At 36.1% G+C, this 18968-nt stretch overlaps 1 protein-coding gene and 1 long non-coding RNA gene across 2 annotated transcripts; one reads left to right on the top strand and one right to left on the bottom strand.

The window, feature by feature from the left end:
- The first annotated feature begins 1049 nt into the window (after positions 1-1049).
- On the top strand, positions 1050-18700 carry LOC140431155 (uncharacterized). Its single transcript, XR_011949630.1, has 5 exons — positions 1050-1233; positions 1437-1532; positions 1815-1912; positions 12538-12730; positions 18522-18700. It is a non-coding gene; the product is annotated as an uncharacterized lncRNA (long non-coding RNA).
- LOC140431156 (uncharacterized) lies at positions 11045-12168 on the bottom strand. Its single transcript, XM_072519071.1, has 11 exons — positions 12116-12168; positions 11988-12053; positions 11866-11931; positions 11772-11810; positions 11692-11718; positions 11570-11635; positions 11476-11514; positions 11396-11422; positions 11274-11339; positions 11180-11218; positions 11045-11126 (listed from the first exon to the last, which is right to left on the bottom strand). The coding sequence occupies exons 1-11, from the start codon at positions 12166-12168 to the stop codon at positions 11045-11047; spliced, it is 570 nt and encodes a 189-aa protein (XP_072375172.1).
- Positions 18701-18968: the final 268 nt, after the last annotated feature.

Raw genomic sequence — 18968 nt, 5'->3', positions numbered from 1 at the left:
ATAAGTGTGTGTGTCCGTTCGGCTTGCAGAGATAAGAATACGGCCGTGGCAAAAAGGCCATGCTTGCTGTAAGGAGCGACTAATTGGTAGTAGTCGATAGGTGAAGAGTGTATGTGTGTGTGCGTGTGTGCGTGTATGTGTGTTTGTGCGTGTGTGAGTGTGTGTATAAGTGTGTGTGTCCGTTCGGCTTGCAGAGATATGAATACGGCCGGGGCAAGAAGGCCCTGCCTCTTGTAAGAGGCGACTAAAAGGTAGGGGTCGAGAGGTGAAGAGTGTATGTGTGTGTGTGTGAGTGTGTGTGTTTGTCCGCTCGGCTCGCAGAGATAAGATTACGGCCGTGGCAGAAGGCCCTGCCTGTCTTAAGAGGTGGCTTATGGATAGGAGTCGAGAGGTGGAGAGTGTGTGCGTGTGCGTGTGCGTGTGTGTGGGTGCGTGTGTGTGCGTGTGTGCGTGTGTGCGTGAGTAGAAAGGGATGCACTATACTCCACTTTGACCTTTGACCCCTGACGTCACAAGCACCGTCCGCTCACTGGTCACGTCCCGCGATGACGTCATGAACGCTAACCCGCGCCCCGTCATGACGCTCAGCCTACTAGGCCAATCGGTCATTTGGTAGGCGTCAATAGGTATAAAAAAAGTATTTATCAAAGGTGTAACGGCCATTTGTCTTGGTTAGAACGGGATATACGAAGCAATGTGTCGATATAAAGTGTAAATACAAACCGCAGAGAATAATGCAAAAGCGAATAGTAATGTCAAGGTTGTCGATATGGGTATTGCAAACATATATATTTAAACTTGTGTGTTAAAGAAATCCGCAAACTCAAAGTGCGATAAAGAGAAACTACTTTTAATCAAGTATTTAAAACATGAAAAATTACGAATGTATTTACAAATTAGCAAAGATTACAGATATCACCGATGTAGAAAGCCGCAAAATATTATTTTTATTAAAATGCAAATAGCAGAAAAACATGAGAAATTGATAAAATTGTAAGCAGGTTGCGATATCGCCAAAGCCGCAAACTGTTATCTAGGTGTAGAACAACAGCGAAGACTTCATCGTTTCATTTTAAATAATATTTTTCAAAGAAATGTGCGTGTTATGGATTATAGTGTAAAAAATCAGAAAAATGTGGCAAAATGTAAAAATTTTGTGAAAAAATATGTAAATATACATTTATATGCCTGTAAGGACCTACCAAGAACAAGGATTAACAGAAGAAAACAGAGGTAAGTAATAAGAACTATTATTATTATTCAATGACTGGTGTCTAAAACGATTCAAAAACGTAAGGAAGGTAAAAGCGCTAGCATGTATTTTGTAAAAAATGTAGATTTAATACACATGTACAAAATGGCTGTTGTACCGACAAAATATTTCAAAACGTGGTAAAATAATTAAGAGATTAAAACAGTTTTACTTTTGCTTACAGAGTATACCAAAGGGATAAAAAGCCCATAAAGTTCTAAATTGTCAAAAACTAAGGCGTAAAGACCGACAGGAATAGACGAAGTATACAGATACTAAGGTAAGATATTGTTATTCTGCATTAAACATGCCTATTTTTTAACAAATACCATAAATGTGCCTGGTTTTTAACAAGCACGTAAATAAAATGTCTACGAAGGTTTTTTTTTGCAAAATGTCCAATACGCAGATGTCCCAAATGTCTAATGAGCATGCGCAACAAAGTCACGCTATTTGCTTAATAAAAAACGTTTTTAAATGTAAAAGAAAGAATACACGAGTACCTAGAAAAAATATTACACAGTACAAGCATTGTACAAATTATGTAAACTTATAATTTTAGATGAGAAGCCGAACATGAAGCATCAGTGCCCACCGTAATTAATATTTGGAAATCAACAACAACAACAATTGACAACGTTAGACGCTGAATAACTAAGGGTAAGCAAATGATTGTAAATTTTTGCTTTAAAGAAAAGAATATAAAAATATGTAAAATTTGATTGTTGTAAGTATCAGAAGTCATAAGTTTGTGCAATATGCGGACAAAATAATAAATTTATCGTTTTCACCGGTTAGATAACAATTTCCTGTTGTTTGTTTGAGAATTGTCGATCTTCTAATAGCATCAATTTATTTTACATAATAATTAAAAGAAATACCAAATGTTTAGTAATTGTTTTTACATTAAGAATAAAGAGATTATAAATAATAGATAAATAACAAAAATTATTATACAGGGCGGATAAAATGAAGATTTTACATATAGGTTTAACCAAAATGTTCTTGTACAGGGTGTTTATAAAACTTAAGTAAATATAATAGCCCTAAGTAATGTTACATCTCTTTCCAAGGCCTACCCAGGAGGCAATACGTCAACATTATATGACATATTCGTGGATATATCAAAGAATATTGAAGTATTGGAGATGCTTACGGCCTCGTTAAGATTCCCCGCCATATGTCTCAATATACAGAGCATAGAAAGACATAAGACAGGCCTACGGTATTTGGGCCCATCCATGCTTTGCTTATGTAGAAATCACATATAAGTAGTGTAAGGCCCAGTAAATATCTTTTAGTGATCTGTGCAGAGTATCTTTTGGGTATCAGGCCGCTAACAAACACATAGCTCCGGAGTTAACCAGACCGGTTCATTAAGTAGCCAGTGACTCATAGCAGATATCTTTTGGTGATTTATCTGAGCATCTTTTAAGATTTTTATTATACAGAGGTGTGGTCAGGGCTTAGTTCAAGGTAAGGCTCAGTAAATATCTTTTAGTGATCTGTGCAGAGTATCTTTTGGGTATCAGGCAGCTAACAAACACATAGCTCCGGAGTTAACCAGACAGGTTCATTAAGTAGCCGGTGACTCATAGCAGATATCTTTTGGTGATTTATCTGAGCATCTTTTAAGATTTTTTTATTATACAGAGGTGTGGTCAGACCTTAGTTCAACGGCTACTACTTTGGGGTAGTCTACCACTGACTAAATAGTACTGACTCTTGGGAAGGTTATCAGGGATTAAAGCTAAAAGGTTTTTACACTTAAATATGTAGATATTCTTCATAAACAAAGCGTGGATAATGTCAAAATATAACCTATGCAAAAAAAGTACAGTAGCTCTTAAATATTTTTTAAAAATGGTAGATAGCATTTTTTAACATTGAAAATAAGATAAAATTCTGAAATTTTGAATATTGTTGATGTTTTTTAAATTGAATGATAATTTTCAAAACAAATCATTTTACATAAAAAAGTAATTAGCGAGGCATTTTTAAGATTTGAATGTCGAATTTAGTGTCTTTAAGTTGTATGTAAGCATTGGAACTGGCTACATTTTCAATTTGTTCTAACATTTTTGCCATATTGACATCTGCACTAGTTGTTGTCGAAATAGGATGATTGAAATTGTCATTTAAAGCCACAATACGGATTCTGTCACCCTTTTTGTAACCAATTTGCTTTTTTATATCGTTAAGAGCAGAGTCTAATTTCTTTTTCAAAGAGTCTTGATTAAGACCACCACCTACATGGTTTTCACAGCATAGTTGGAAAGTGCACTGATGAGCATTGAATTTTTTAATTTCTCGTTGATTTATAATATTTACAGACCACATTTTGATACGTGTGTACTCTATGAGTGTTCAACTGTGAATGAAGAGATTTTGACATGTGACACACTATTAACAGCAATCTAAGAGGCCTTGTAGCCTAGAGGCAATGTATCCATACACTCATCATTATGTACAATTTTTCGTTTTTTGTAGTCCATCTTGAATGTCTTCGATACCCTTTTTTTCGTCACTATGTCTTTAGTGTGGACATCGCGGCATATTTGGTCATATGTGTGCTTGATTTGTTTGGTGGGATCGTGTATGATATCATTCATCGCTGAGGTATTGAGTACTAGGCTGTTCTCGTAGTTTAAAGTAAAGCCTTTGATTTTAGTCACCTCTTTGCCCTTGGATGTTTTGTAGTAATAACTTTTTGGTCCAGTAGCCTGCCATTCTACAATATAATCATCTGACCCAAGCTCATCGCTCCAATCGCCCAACATTTCACCTGTTTCGACAGTGTTTAGGCCATCATCAATATAAACAACGGAGTCTGTGTCGAAATAAGCTACAGCCTCTCCTAACCTATCAATCATATCGTACAGTCTCAGACGAGCGTTACTTGTCGTAAATAAAGCCACAAAAATATTTGTAGATGTGGGGTCTTCTACAAATACGTCCTTGTAATCATATGAGACTTGGGCTATATGATCGTTAACAAATATCACATTAGTTATGTTAATCTTATCATCCATCAAGAGCTCATACCATCTTTTGAGGTCCACAACATACTCTGTCTGTTTCATATTCATTCTTTGCCCAAACTTGCCCCATAGACTATTCAAGCATAGTTTAGCGACTGCTCGTTTACCAAGATTTGGAGATATCTTCTCCAAGTCTAAGTCTATGCCCATTTGTTCTTTTACAACCCGAGCGTATTCTTCGTTTGAGGCATATGTATGTGGACTAGTTTCTAATTTTATTTTCATAAAATCTTTGACATAGCCCTTAAATAAATCTGTCGAAGTTTGTTCAAAATTCCACACCTCGTACACTTTCAACATTTTATACCCCTTTTCTAGGGCTTTATTGATCTCTAGAGTCGTCCACGTACCTTTTAATGAGCGTTCTGAGTCATCATGATCACAATGTTCGCAATCTTCCAAGGCGCATTGATTACACAAAGGAAACATTAATTTGTCAGTTTTGACAGGTAGGACTGGGTGATATAAGTTGGTAGGTGGTAGTATTTGACAATGTACTAGGCCAAACCATGAGGGGTCGTATGATTCAGGTGCATGTATTTTAACAGGGTGGCCAATGGGGTAGCGGTCATAATACTGTACAGTAGGGTAAAGCGATACAATATCTATATATCTAAGCTTTTTACCAGTCACATTTAGTTTTATGGCGTTTGTTCGTCCTCCAAAGAATGCTTCACGAGGCTTTAAGGATTCAACAATTTGAGGGCTCGGTGCATTTTTACATTCTTTTGATTTTAACCAGTCACATTCCCACATTTCTACTAGTTTGTAACCAGCTTCTTTTATTTGTGCGGTTCTCCTCAGTGTTCGTTCGTACAAGTCGCTCATTGACTCATTGTTGACATGATTAATTGTGTTGGGTGCAAAACACTCGGGGTGGCCATGCCAGAAACAACCGTGGTACTGGTACACAGTATTTGTACAGGCATCATAACCATCCACTTTTGCACCACAGATCGTAATTTCGCCTCCATTAAGAGCATGTTGTACGTCTGGAAACTGACTGAGCCACTTTATGGATGCTTCACTGTACGTATCCTTAAGATCCTGTTTTACAATCCCAATAGTATTTGTTTGCAGATATTTGGACCTATATATAGCCATACAAACACTAGCAATGGTCAGATATTGGAACGGGTCTATGTTAGCGATCCCCAAAAATTCTTTACGAAACTCTAGACACCCTCTTCGTAGAATATCTACATCTGAATCGCAGTAGGTATGTAGCTCCCTCTGAAAATTAAATTCGTCGTTTTTATGGTCCTCATACCATTCGAGGAAAGCTGTACGATGCTTCTCTTTCATGGTATTGGGACCATAATATTTAGAGCTTGGTAAAGTCCCAACATATTGTTGGTTCTCAGGCACATTAAAGAAATGTGGAAAATAACCCTTCTTCAACTCTGCCAAACCAAACGTTTTGGGGAATTCTGCCAGAGGACCGCTCACGAAATTCGAACTATCAATTATTTTTAATTTAATAGCAGGTACTTCTAGCAGCATCAGTTTTGACCCGTTGTAGATGGTGTACGGTTTTATCGTGTTTTCTACACAGTATTTCAAAATAAAATACGAGTCGTAACTTTTCCCGTTATGGGCAATTGCTGTATAGCCCCTGTGTTTCTCAGAAATTAACCATTTACAGAACTCATCGTTGTCCTTGAAAACAAATTTATTACCATTAAAATCGTGGGCTATCACCAAGTTCGGTATGTGTATACCTGTGTCTTGCATTGCTTCGTAATCGAAAAATAAATATTTTTCTGTATATGTGCAACGATTTATGGGTGTGTTAGAGAGGCCGTTGTATTGACATGGATATTTACATGTAACAGTTGTTTTATAATGCTTCCGACAACCCATATTTTCTTCATTACTACGATTATTACATACACACGGTACTTCGCAAATTCCTCCTTTGGAGGGTTTTTTCATCATATAGCAATGATGCGTAGCTATCTCTACGAATGTGTTACAATTCCTGCACATCGAGTAGCCACACACATGCTCATTGGCTCTTTTACATACTTTATTGCACTTTTCACATTTAAATACTTCTTTGCACATTGCTTCGTGATTATGCAGGCATTCAATATTAAAGCAGAAGCGGTTACATAATTCGCAAAGGATCTTTGTGTGCGTCGACAACTCGTGTTCTGGCTGCTTGCAGATTGTACACAGAGGTGCTTTCTTGCACTTGTGCTTGCTTTGATAAGGTGTATCGCACTTTGTACAGTAAAAATTGGTGCCATACAACCCTTTTAACCTGTTGATTACATCGAAGTGGTTACCGTTTTTATATAGATAAATTTTGTTTGTTTTTTCGGGACCCTCGTATATGATTGTGTTGAAATTTTCAGCGCAGATGATCTTAATTTGCACATTCAACAGTTCTTCGGCCTTCTTAAAATCATCCAAAGTAAAGCCGTCGACATAGCAGCCACCCAATAGACCACAAAGTTTTTCCGCCAAAACAGTCTGTAATGTTCGACCTATACGTATGTTATGAACATCACTTTTGATCAATTTGTGACCCAAAATCTCGTTTGTGATGTATGTAAGAGCCGTTACGATTGCTCTAGCCCCACAAAGATTATCAGTATTAACAATCCGTGTAATGCTCTTTTTGGTTCGACGATCCTCTGACAAATTTATCATTCTACGACGACCGCTACCCCTAGGCATCTTGAAAATTTGAATATCGAATTTCGTGTCACCCAAAAGAACAGTATCGTTAGATGTTAATATGTTTTCAACTTGTTGTAATAAATTATCCATATTGTCTTCTGCGGTCACTTTTGTCGATATAGGGTGATTGAACTTGTCATTTAAAGCCACAATACGGATTTTATCCCCTTTTTTGTAGCCACCCTGTTTCTTTGCATCATTCAGCGCATCCTCCAACAGAGCTTTCATGTTCTCTTCGCCGCGGCTAGGAGAACCCCCTGTATGCTGCTCGCAAGAGAGCTGAAAACTATGTAGGTACGCACAAAATGTAGTTATGAATCTACGCGCTAAAACCTTCAATGACCAATTTTGAACCATTTCGAAAATTATCAAAATTAGAAATTTAAAAATCAAAAAACTTTACAATTTTTCAAAAAAACTAAAAATTCAAAATGTAATATCTATTTTTCAAAAAAAAATGCACACTTACTGTAAAGGATGATAAGAGCAAGAGCTGATAAGAGAGAGAGCACGTCTTAACGCCAGGGCTGACTGATAAGAAATGAGAGTAAATCATCTTTTGCGGGCCTTTTATACGTTTTCACCCTAGGTCACGTGACACTCTATGATAAGGAAAAGGGTAATACTGTTTGAGAAAAACAGGGGTGTTTATTTTCAATTTTACATAAAAACAGCTGTATAAAGTATTTAAAACATATCAGTTAGTCTTTTTACGAAATCCCGGTTGTAAATTATCTATATTTTCGAGTTGCGGCTAGCTATTATCATATTGTGATAAAGCAATTAAAACCGAGTTTATTCAAAATAATAAAAGTATGTACATTTATAATTAATTATTAGAACAAAACAAAATCTATTTTGCCAAAAACAACGATCATTTTTTCAGAAAATGATATTAAAATTTAGGGCGTTGTCCCGCTTCGGGAGAACTCGTAGCACTTCGGCTAGAAAATCTTTGCAAAATTAACAAGATCTTACCTGTCGACGAGAATTACGTCATCGCTACTTTTAGGCAAAGATAGTGCCGTGTGCAAAACATACTTGTTGTGTTTTATCAAGGTATTATGTTAAACGGTTAAGATAGGTGATGTCATTGATATTTTTAGGTAATGACGCGGGCGCGGCGTTTTGGTTATGTAGAAAATAAAAAGGCATGCTAAATTCCATATTATTTTATTTGTTAAATTAATACATATTACATGATATTCTTGAAGGAAGGCATCGGTTAGTGGGATGATGACTTCTGAAGTATTCCGTTTTCTTAGTAGCCACTAGATGGAGACAATTAATGAATAAGCTCTAGATAACGCAATTCACTTATTATTTCTTCTGCTTCTTTTCCTTGTAGAGCATCGCTTTTCGAAAGAATTTTGAGGCCTTCTACAAGTATATTTGGATCGTTATTTTCGTTATAGAGGGTCCATATTTTTTCCACTTCGTCAAGTAACTGTTTGTCGACAGCACTCAGATCCTCAATACGAATTTTATTTTCCTGCTGTATGTCTGGTGTATCTTGAACATTGTTGTGTCTTTTAGACTTTTGATGTACTGACATTGACGCATCGTGGTCATGTATTTCGACCTTTCTTGTAATATCATTTACGGTCTGTGGTCTTCTTTTACACAGGTGTTCCGATGCAGCGTGGTCACGTGATTCGTCATTTCTTACGTTAGAATGTAAAGTCTGTGGTTTTTTTCTTTTAGCTGGATACATGGGCTTAATAATTTTTTCGTATTTAACGGTGTGAGATTGGTGACGTAGCCTGCCTCGTCCGTCCTTGTGGGCACCTGATATATCTAGCAGAGATTTGTAGATTTTTTGATCGGCTAGTGTGTATTGTAGAGGGTTTTTGGAAAAAAGCAATTCGTATAAACCAGGTGTAGCTTTAAAAATGTGTGAATCCATTTGAATGTTATCTTTATCAAAATCAATGGGATGAGTTCCAAACTTCCAGTCACCGGTAGACCAATTAAATCTCGGACCGTATACTTGGTCGATGTTCCCCACATCTTGGATATATTTTTTAAGATAAGGGTAGGCATCATTACCCTTCACGGCTTGAGTACGTCGAACTTCCTCGGAAGTGAGGTGTTTTGTTTGAATATTTTGTGCTTCGTCTTCTTCGAGATCTGGTGTTTTATTAGTGTTGGTTTCATTTGTGTAGTTGAGTATTTCATTAAGAGGAGTAGTTACTGGTTTTAACGTCGATTCTAGTAGCTCTTTTTGATCAATTTGCATCCTTTTGAGATCATTATACTTTGCCCTCACAATTGCGGCGAGTCTTTTTACTTGAACTGCTCTGTTTGACGACATCTTAACAAATGATGTCATAGTTTTCATCTCCTGTATTTATACCCTCTGCTACCCTCTGCTACCCTCTGTTACCCTCTGCTACCCTCTGGTACGCTCTGTTACCCTCTGGTACGCTCTGTTACCCTCTGTTACCCTCTGATACCCTCTGGTACCCTCTGCTATCCTCTGGTACCCTCTGCTACCCTCTGGTACGCTCTGTTACCCTCTGTTACCCTCTGCTACCCTCGGTGTGTCTCTGTTACTCTCTGCTACCCTCTGGTACCCTCTGCTACCCTCTGTTACGCTCTGTTATATGGTCTCTGCTACCCTCGGTGTGTCTCTGCTACCCTCTGCTACCCTCTGGTACGCTCTGTTACCCTCTGTTACCCTCTGCTACCCTCTGGTACGCTCTGTTACCCTCTGTTACCCTCTGCTACCCTCTGTTACCCTCTGCTACCCTCTGGTACGCTCTGTTACCCTCTGTTACCCTCTGCTACCCTCTGGTACGCTCTGTTACCCTCTGGTACGCTCTGTTACCCTCTGTTACCCTCTGATACCCTCTGGTACCCTCTGCTATCCTCTGGTACCCTCTGCTACCCTCTGGTACGCTCTGTTACCCTCTGTTACCCTCTGCTACCCTCGGTGTGTCTCTGTTACTCTCTGCTACCCTCTGGTACCCTCTGCTACCCTCTGTTACGCTCTGTTATATGGTCTCTGCTACCCTCGGTGTGTCTCTGCTACCCTCTGCTACCCTCTGGTACGCTCTGTTACCCTCTGTTACCCTCTGCTACCCTCTGGTACGCTCTGTTACCCTCTGTTACCCTCTGCTACCCTCTGTTACCCTCTGCTACCCTCTGGTACGCTCTGTTACCCTCTGTTACCCTCTTCTACCCTCTGGTACGCTCTGTTACCCTCTGTTACCCTCTGCTACCCTCTGCTACCCTCTGCTACCCTCTGCTACCCTCTGGTACGCTCTGTTACCCTCTGTTACCCTCTGCTACCCTCTGTTACCCTCTTCTACCCTCTGCTTGCATGTCGCTGACGGCGTCTGAACTGTTAGCGTGCCACTGATGGCGCCTGCTATGTTCTGCAAACCTCTGTTACACTCTGTGTGTCTCTGTGTAAGTCTGCATCCATCTGTTAGTATATAGACATTGGCCTATTAACACTTTATTTGATTCTCTTTTATGATTTTTCTTTTAAACAATACCATTCTTATCTGATATCCTTTACAAAATGACTGCGGTTTCTTGTTTGTTTCTACATAAAGATATAAATTTCGAATTTCGACCTGAAAATGTAACAGTCTTTGATATTCTTTTATCTTTATTGGTTGCTTGAACATGGCTGAGTGCGAGTTTCTTGTTCAAATTAACATTTTATCTGAAAATTTTCAATTCGTTACCATAAATCTGATTCAATTCACACAAGATCTTGACTTTGTGTTGATTACGTTCGCAATAAATAATTTCGTCTACAGTGGTGAGATATGGCTAGGTAATAATTATGGTGAGGGCGACTTGCTTCAATTGCAGTTTTCTATAGATGGACAGATATTTTACATCGAGAACTTGTATGTGAACGAGGGTGAAACGATGGAAGTATTCGTAGAAGATGGTTATTTTACCTTTGGCACTGTGTACATTGTTTTCACACCTACTATCAGTAATGCTATAATGATTCTCTAATGATTTAATGGTTCTATTATATATGTAGTTTTTACTGTAAAAGTGTAAAATAATAAACACATGAAATTTTTAAAATTTTTATTTAAATGTCTTTTTTTTTTTTTTTGGGGGGTGGTGGCGTTGTTGTTTGATCCTCCTCTTCGCTACTGTCCTTACCATCAAGCCTGAAACAAAAGCCACATTATATTATACATATTGCAACACGTTTAATACTTACTCATACAAAGACTCCTCACCTAAAATATCCAGGATGGTTCTGTAAATCAATAAAACAATAATTCTATATGTAATAAAATGTGGTATATACATACTCTTCAGCAGCTGCCTCCCCCTGCTCCTCGCCCTCCTTTAAAGTACCGTCTATTAATTTATCTATTCTGTAAACATAAATGTCTGTTAGTATAAATATCAGTATTCATTAAAATTTACTTACTCTTCGTTACATTCTAAACCATCAAGCCTGAAACAAAAGCCACATTATATTATACATATTGCAACACGTTTAATACTTACTCATACAAAGGCTCCTCTCCAAAAATATCCAGGATGGCTCTGTAAATCAATAAAACAATAATTCTATATGTAATAAAATGTGGTATATACATACTCTTCAGCAGCTGCCTCCCCCTGCTTCTCGCCCTCCTTTAAAGTACCGTCTATTAATTTATCTATTCTGTAAACATAAATGTCTGTTAGTATAAATATCAGTATTCATTAAAATTTACTTACTCTTCGTTACATTCTAAACCATCAAGCCTGAAACAAAAGCCGCATTATATTATACATATTGCAACACGTTTAATACTTACTCATACAAAGGCTCCTCTCCAAAAATATCCAGGATGGCTCTGTAAATCAATAAAACAATAATTCTATATGTAATAAAATGTGGTATATACATACTCTTCAGCAGCTGCCTCCCCCTGCTTCTCGCCCTCCTTTAAAGTACCGTCTATTAATTTATCTATTCTGTAAACATAAATGTCTGTTAGTATAAATATCAGTATTCATTAAAATTTACTTACTCTTCGTTTTCTTTAGGTCTTCCGCCACAATGAGGCTGTACCAGAACCCCATTTTTTGTGTAATAACTATAAAATAATAAATAATAAACAATAATAACTAATAAAATAGAATTTATATAGTAACTTACTCTAGTGTCTCTTGACAAAAACAAAATAAACATTTGCATTTATAGCAGAACATTTTGTATGGTTGTGTAACAGCTTGGTAGGCCTTATATACATTGGAGTAAACCACTAATATTTTTGTTATTGTGTATTTTACGAAAAACAATCTTGGTTTTGTATCGTCCTAACCAGGCATTTGTTTGCTGCATTTTCCTATTATATGCAGATAAATCAATACTTTGATAAATAAGTGGTTAAGGTGTTACAAAAATCTTTTAAACAATTTTTCAAAGTGCGGGAACGTTTTCGTTATCGTTATTGTCCTTGCATTTGTTTGTTGCACTTTTCCGTATTATCTGCGGTGTGTATCAATACTTTGATAAATAATTGGTTAAGTCGTTATAAAACTGTTTCAGTTATCACTATTGTTTTTCCGCTTTGGTAGGTTTAATCAATGCAGAAGCTTGCATAACCCGATCAACAACAGATTCTGTGGTTAGATATACGTTTTTAGAAAAACAAGTCTTAAGACCAAGCCTTGATACTACCCCACCATATACATACTATAAAAAGCCTGCTCGAGAGCATTGAGTACTATTTAGTGTCTACAACCTGAAGCACCAACACGATACCTCCAGGTATGTATATTCTAAGCAAAATAATATTTCTTTTTTTTTATTTTGTACATGACTTTTTATACGTGACTATGTCTACTTATAAATATTACTTAAACTCTTTACTGTTTACTACTAATTTAAAGGAATTGATTGATGTTTTAAGCTTTCTGTTCTATACTTACTTCTTATTTACTTATTATTATTTATACACGCTTACTTAAAAATAAAAATTGATCTATTGTCATTAATGTCTTTACCCTTGTCATCTGTTTAATAGTGGAAACAGGTGTTTGTACTTCTGTTGGTAAATACTTTCGATAGTCATCCTCATACTGCTGTTCTTCCAACTCCCCCCTCATTTTTTCAATTTCATCATCTGTGATGGATACTTTTGTAGTGTACAATTTCGATCGAAGACCTATATAGTCGGTCATTATTCGGCCTTCATTCTCATCTTTCATCATACCCAATACCTTCTTGTTAACCTGAGGGATACCATAAATATTGTCTTAACGTTAGTCTGAGGTATCAAAATATCGATGACAAACCTTGTTTTGTGTTATGGTATAAACATGGTGCTTATCTGACTGTATTAGATTCTGTGTGGCCGTCTTTGTCGTAAAGTTATCTGAACACTCTACGTAGTTCTGGATGTAACTTAAATATACATCATGTAGTCCATAGTTGTAAATGTTGAGATCTGTGTGGAAAAACCTAACGGAGAATTTCGCGTCCAATGTCTATAACAAACACAGTATTATTCACGAGCTTAAAAAAGGTTTTTTTCAAACTCATTCTTTGCCTTTTTTCGAAGATCTGTGTTCATGCCTATGTAAATCTTTAACCATGGAGCCTGTTTAAATTTTAATACTCTATGTATCTTTTTCAGAACTAAACCATGTGCAATTTTCTTTTTACGTGTCCTTTTTTTTTAGTACGGTTATGATTTTTATGCAGAAGATGGTTATTTTTACCGAACACTGCATTGTTCATCGATTTAAATCTGATTCAATTCACACAAGATCTTGACTTTGTGATGATTACGTTCGCAATAAATAATTTCGTCTTCAGTGGTGAGATATGGGTAGGCAATAATTATGGTGTGGGTGACTTGCTTCCATTACAGTTTTCTATAGATGGACAGATGGAAGTGTTCGTAGAAGATGGTTATTTTTACCAAACACTGCATTATTCATTAACTTAAAAAGGTTCTTTTCAAAGCTACTTCTGTCTGTTGTTCGTAAGTTGTTATTTAATTCAACAGGGGTTTAATGGTTGAATTATATGTGTGTTTTTTATAAAGATTTATTTTTTTTTACTACGATGGTTACGACATATTTAAAGTATATGAGGTTTTCTACTACAAACAATATCCGTATCATCCAAAAACATTCCTACATCCTTATGCGTCAGATTTATTGTCACGGTTTTAATTATATATAATAGTTGTCTACAAGCTATATATTTTTATAGACAAATATTTTTTTTTGGTCAAACTGTTTAACGAGAACCTAGATAAGGTCACTCGTTTTATATGCATGGCTACTCACACAAACAAACAGGTCTCCTCAATATGGACCGTTAAAAACCCACTGTATTGAACTGTACACTGCAGATAACGACTTTCTGTCGTGTGTATATTTTTTCAGTAATCTTTGACGGTTAGTGTCTATTACGTGTTTTTTGTCCTATATGACTAATGGATACACCGTATAATAAGGAAATTATATAGTAAATCTATCGTCTCTTTTCCTACGGTTCTTAGAATTGTCTATAGCTGACTATATATTGAACAATATTTATGTTTCGTAAATACTTGTTGTAATTTTGCTATTTTCTGGTCGTTTACCTCGTACTGCATGAAGTGTGAAGTGAAGAGGGTTATCACCATTTGTTTTACCTACTTCGTGTAGAATGGTATTACTTTCTATATAGGTAGTGTTATGCTATCCTCTTTCTTGTATGTAACCCTATTTTCATGTTTATAACTATTTTTGTGGCGGGTATTCTTTAAATATCATTGTACGAAATATTTGACCTTTAGCGACGCCTTTTGTTTTAGCGTCTATACAGAAATTGTACACTTATTTTGCTGGACATTTGTTACCCTATTTTACCTATTTTTGTACGAGATGTTGCAGTGTCGGTTTAACTGGCACGGGGTGGTTGGTGGGAATACCTGTTTTCCTGTCTCCTTTACCATTGCTCCTTTGTTTCCACCTTCCTGACGATTGTAAATTTTTTCCGTAATCATTGAAGTTAGGACCTCTTATGTTTTTCCTATATGACTAAAGTATACAACTTATAATAATAAAGAAATTATATAGTAAAATCTATCGTCTCTATTCCAGTGGTTCTTAGCGTTGTCTAAAACGTTATCTGTAGCCAAAAAGCGTTTGCCACAAATATGACAAACAGTTGCTCCATTTGTGTTGGGCTTTTCAGAACCGATATAGCTGGCTATATATATTGAACAATATTTGCTTCGTAAATACTTCTTTGTTACTTTACTATTTTCTGTTCGTTTACTTCGTGTTGCATGAAGTGTGAAGTGAAGAGGGTTATCACCATTTGTTTTACCTACTTCGTGTAGAATGGTATTACTTTCTATAGGTAGTGTTATGCTTATACTCTTTCTAATATGTAGCCCTGTTTTCATGTTTATAACTATTTTTGTGGCGGGTATTCTTTAAATATCATTGTACGAAATATTTGACCGTTAGCGATGCCTTTTGTTTTAGCGTCTATACAGAAATTGTACACTTATTTTGCTGGATATTTGTTACCCTATTTTACCTATTTTTTTTGTACGAGATGTTGCAGTGTCGGTTTAACTGGCACGGGGTGGTTGGTGGGAATACCTGTTTTCCTGTCTCCTTTACCATTGCTCCTTTGTTTCCACCTTCCTGACGATTGTAAATTTTTTCCGTAATCATTGAAGTTAGGACCTCTTATGTTTTTCCTATATGACTAAAGTATACAACTTATAATAATAAAGAAATTATATAGTAAAATCTATCGTCTCTATTCCAGTGGTTCTTAGCGTTGTCTAAAACGTTATCTGTAGCCAAAAAGCGTTTGCCACAAATATGACAAACAGTTGCTCCATTTGTGTTGGGCTTTTCAGAACCGATATAGCTGGCTATATATATTGAACAATATTTGCTTCGTAAATACTTCTTTGTTACTTTACTATTTTCTGTTCGTTTACTTCGTGTTGCATGAAGTGTGAAGTGAAGAGGGTTATCACCATTTGTTTTACCTACTTCGTGTAGAATGGTATTACTTTCTATAGGTAGTGTTATGCTTATACTCTTTCTAATATGTAGCCCTGTTTTCATGTTTATAACTATTTTTGTGGCGGGTATTCTTTAAATATCATTGTACGAAATATTTGACCGTTAGCGATGCCTTTTGTTTTAGCGTCTATACAGAAATTGTACACTTATTTTGCTGGATATTTGTTACCCTATTTTACCTATTTTTTTTGTACGAGATGTTGCAGTGTCGGTTTAACTGGCACGGGTAGTTGGTGGGAATACCTGTTTTCCTGTCTCCTTTACCAATGCTCCTTTCTCCTTATCATACTGTCGTGTTGTTTTTTGATGTTATTTATAAGGTTTTAAGGATGTAGTATATCTAATAGTTTTTGTAGTTGCATATTCATATCCATTCATCACCATTTCAAGTGATGCTTTCAAGGTTTTGTTAGAGTTGAATTTAGAAGAAGAACTCGCTGTTTGGCCACCATTACTCTAGATTTCCATAGTCTGCCGGAGAAGGTACGCCTTTTACCTTTTTACGCCTTGGTCAGCTTTTTCTCTGTCTTTGCGGTGGCTTTTGTTTCAGGCTTGATGGTTTAGACTGTAACGAAGAGTAAGTAAATTTTAATGAATACTGATATTTATACTATCAGACATTTATGTTTACAGAATAGATAAATTAATAGACGTTACTTTAAAGGAGGGCAAGGAGCATCTGAGTCACAGTAAGCGTATAATTCTTGTTGAAAATGAAATTTATCATTTCTTTGCTCATCATACCATTCGAGGAAAGCTGTACGTTGTTTTGGTTTCATTGTGTTGGGTCCATAATACGCAATATCTGATAAGCAGCCTTCGTAGTGAGTATTTTCAGGAGTGTTGAAAAAGTGAGGAAAATACCCCTTCTTCAACTCTGCCAATCCAAACGTTTTCGGAAACCATACAATGACGTCGGGATATAATTCAAAATATCGAGAAACAGGCCATTACCCACAAATAGGGGGATTAATCTTGTTCATGTAATTTTTAAATCTAAGAATGTTTTTACTTTTCTCAGGCATTTTAATGGCTGTTTCATTAATTTTTATGCAATCCTTGGTGTGGGCTTCAAGCTGAGTAGATGATGAAAATGGTTGTAGGCATCTATCGCGTATATGATTTGATCGCCCTTTGCAGCATGCCTTATGAATATTTAATTTTTCATCAGTTCTAAAATAGTGAAGGCAAGCATTACAGAAATATTTTGTTTTCTTTTCTTTGCTAAGCTGCTTAGAAAGGAGACGGGATAAATTTTTTATCCAAACGTAAGGATATCTAATACAACCTTGTGCATAATCGTATTTATCTTGTATTAATAATAAGTTAATATGTTGATCCTTCTTTTCTTTTGTCAAATAAGTTGGGAGGGTCGTAAAATGTTTATCTTTTTTTTAGGTAATATAAGTTTATTGAAATGTCATTCTGCTTTAGAGCCTACCTGTCGTATTCTTTTTTTGTATCGCTGCTTAATCAATATTGAAAATGAATTTTAATACTCTATGTATCTTTGTTAAAACCGTGGCGTGTGTTAGCGTTTTATGTCGTGTTTTTAGAACCACTTACTTTACCCTATACTGAACGAGATGTTGTAGTGTCGGTTTATCTGGCACGGGTTGGATGGCGGGTATACCCATGATCCATTTCCTGGACCTGTTACCTTTTCCTTAACCCAACCTGGCGTATTCTTATAATAATTTTACTAATTTTTAAATTAGTTTCTCTCGACATCTCCTTGTATTCTATGCTTTGCAGTCTGCGTAGTAGGCATGAAGCCGCCCTCCTTCTTCTGCTCACCTTTTAGTTGGATTCTTAATGTTTTTATCTACCTTTGAAGAGGGCTTTTTGTACCTTGTTGTTTTCAGGACCGTCTTTAGCTTAAGGGCTTGGTTGTATGATTTTTTTTTTTGTATTGCCATCCTGCGTTCAGTTTTGCAAACTAGCCAAAGTGCTACGCGTTCTCCCTAAGTGGGACAATGCCTTATATTTTAATATCTTTTTATGGAAAAACGATCGTGGTTGTTAGGGAAATAGATTTTGTTTTCTTTAAACAGTCCTGTAAAGCAGACAAACATATTTGGTATTTGTGAGAGGGTTTTCAACGGTTTTTTACTTTCAGCTGTGCCATTACTAAGTATAATCATCGAATTTTAAATTTGATTCTTATACCGGTTTTTTGTTAATTGTTTTTGATCCTATATTTAACCTATTTTGTACGAGATGTTGTAGTGTCGGTTTAACTGGCACGGGTGGTTGGTGGGAATACCTATTTACCTGTTCCTTAACCACTGCTCCTTTTTCCCGCCTTCCTGTCGTGTATATTTTTTCAGTAATATTTGACGGTTAGGGTCTATTATGTGTTTTCCTATATGACTAATGTGTGCAGCGTATAATAATAATAATAAAGAAATTATATAGTAAATCTATCGCCTCTTTCTTGGAATTCCTTTTTTGAGAAAATATTATTTTTGCTTAGAATATACATACTGAGTCTTGCTCACAAGACGCTTCAGTTTTAGGCATGGAAAGGTGTGAATCGCCTGCCACTAATGGTTTCCTTGCGCTGTGTTTGAAAATTTTAAAAGAGCATGACCTGTTACTGGACCCATTGGCGTTGTGGCTGAATTTTTTAAACATACACACGGATGCATAGATCGTAAGTTTTTACCATTAAGTATATTTACTTTAGTTATTACTATTTATTTTGAACTCTTTATTAAATAACATGTCACCTATAATTTTCTACTTTTCATAAATATTTATTGCATTCCGAATATGTGCATTGGGTTATTATGAACTATTTGTTTATATTACGCTTACGATACCACAGAACTTTTGCGGTCTTCTGCAACACTGATATTTAACCTAATCTTTACTAATTTGTAAATAACCGAATTAGATACTCGATTCAAAACATAATTCTTTACAACTAAAAACTGTTTTTGTTAAAAATAGTTTCT

The sequence above is a fragment of the Diabrotica undecimpunctata genome, unplaced genomic scaffold (assembly GCF_040954645.1).
Source record: "Diabrotica undecimpunctata isolate CICGRU unplaced genomic scaffold, icDiaUnde3 ctg00000575.1, whole genome shotgun sequence".
NCBI classification, from domain to species: Eukaryota; Metazoa; Arthropoda; class Insecta; order Coleoptera; family Chrysomelidae; genus Diabrotica; species Diabrotica undecimpunctata.
This window is presented reverse-complemented; position numbering and strand designations above follow the sequence as displayed.

What these genes read in the sequence shown, in the direction of transcription:
- LOC140431156 (XM_072519071.1), bottom strand. Translation starts at nt 12,168, where the DNA reads ATGTTCTGCTATAAATGCAAATGTTTATTTTGTTTTTGTCAAGAGACA. An exon ending in AGACCTAAAGAAAACGAAGA is followed by an intron (nt 11,932 to 11,987) that starts GTAAGTAAATTT and finishes TTATGTTTACAG; the next exon opens with AATAGATAAATTAATAGACG. An exon ending in GGGGAGGCAGCTGCTGAAGA is followed by an intron (nt 11,811 to 11,865) that starts GTATGTATATAC and finishes ATTGATTTACAG; the next exon opens with AGCCATCCTGGATATTTTTG.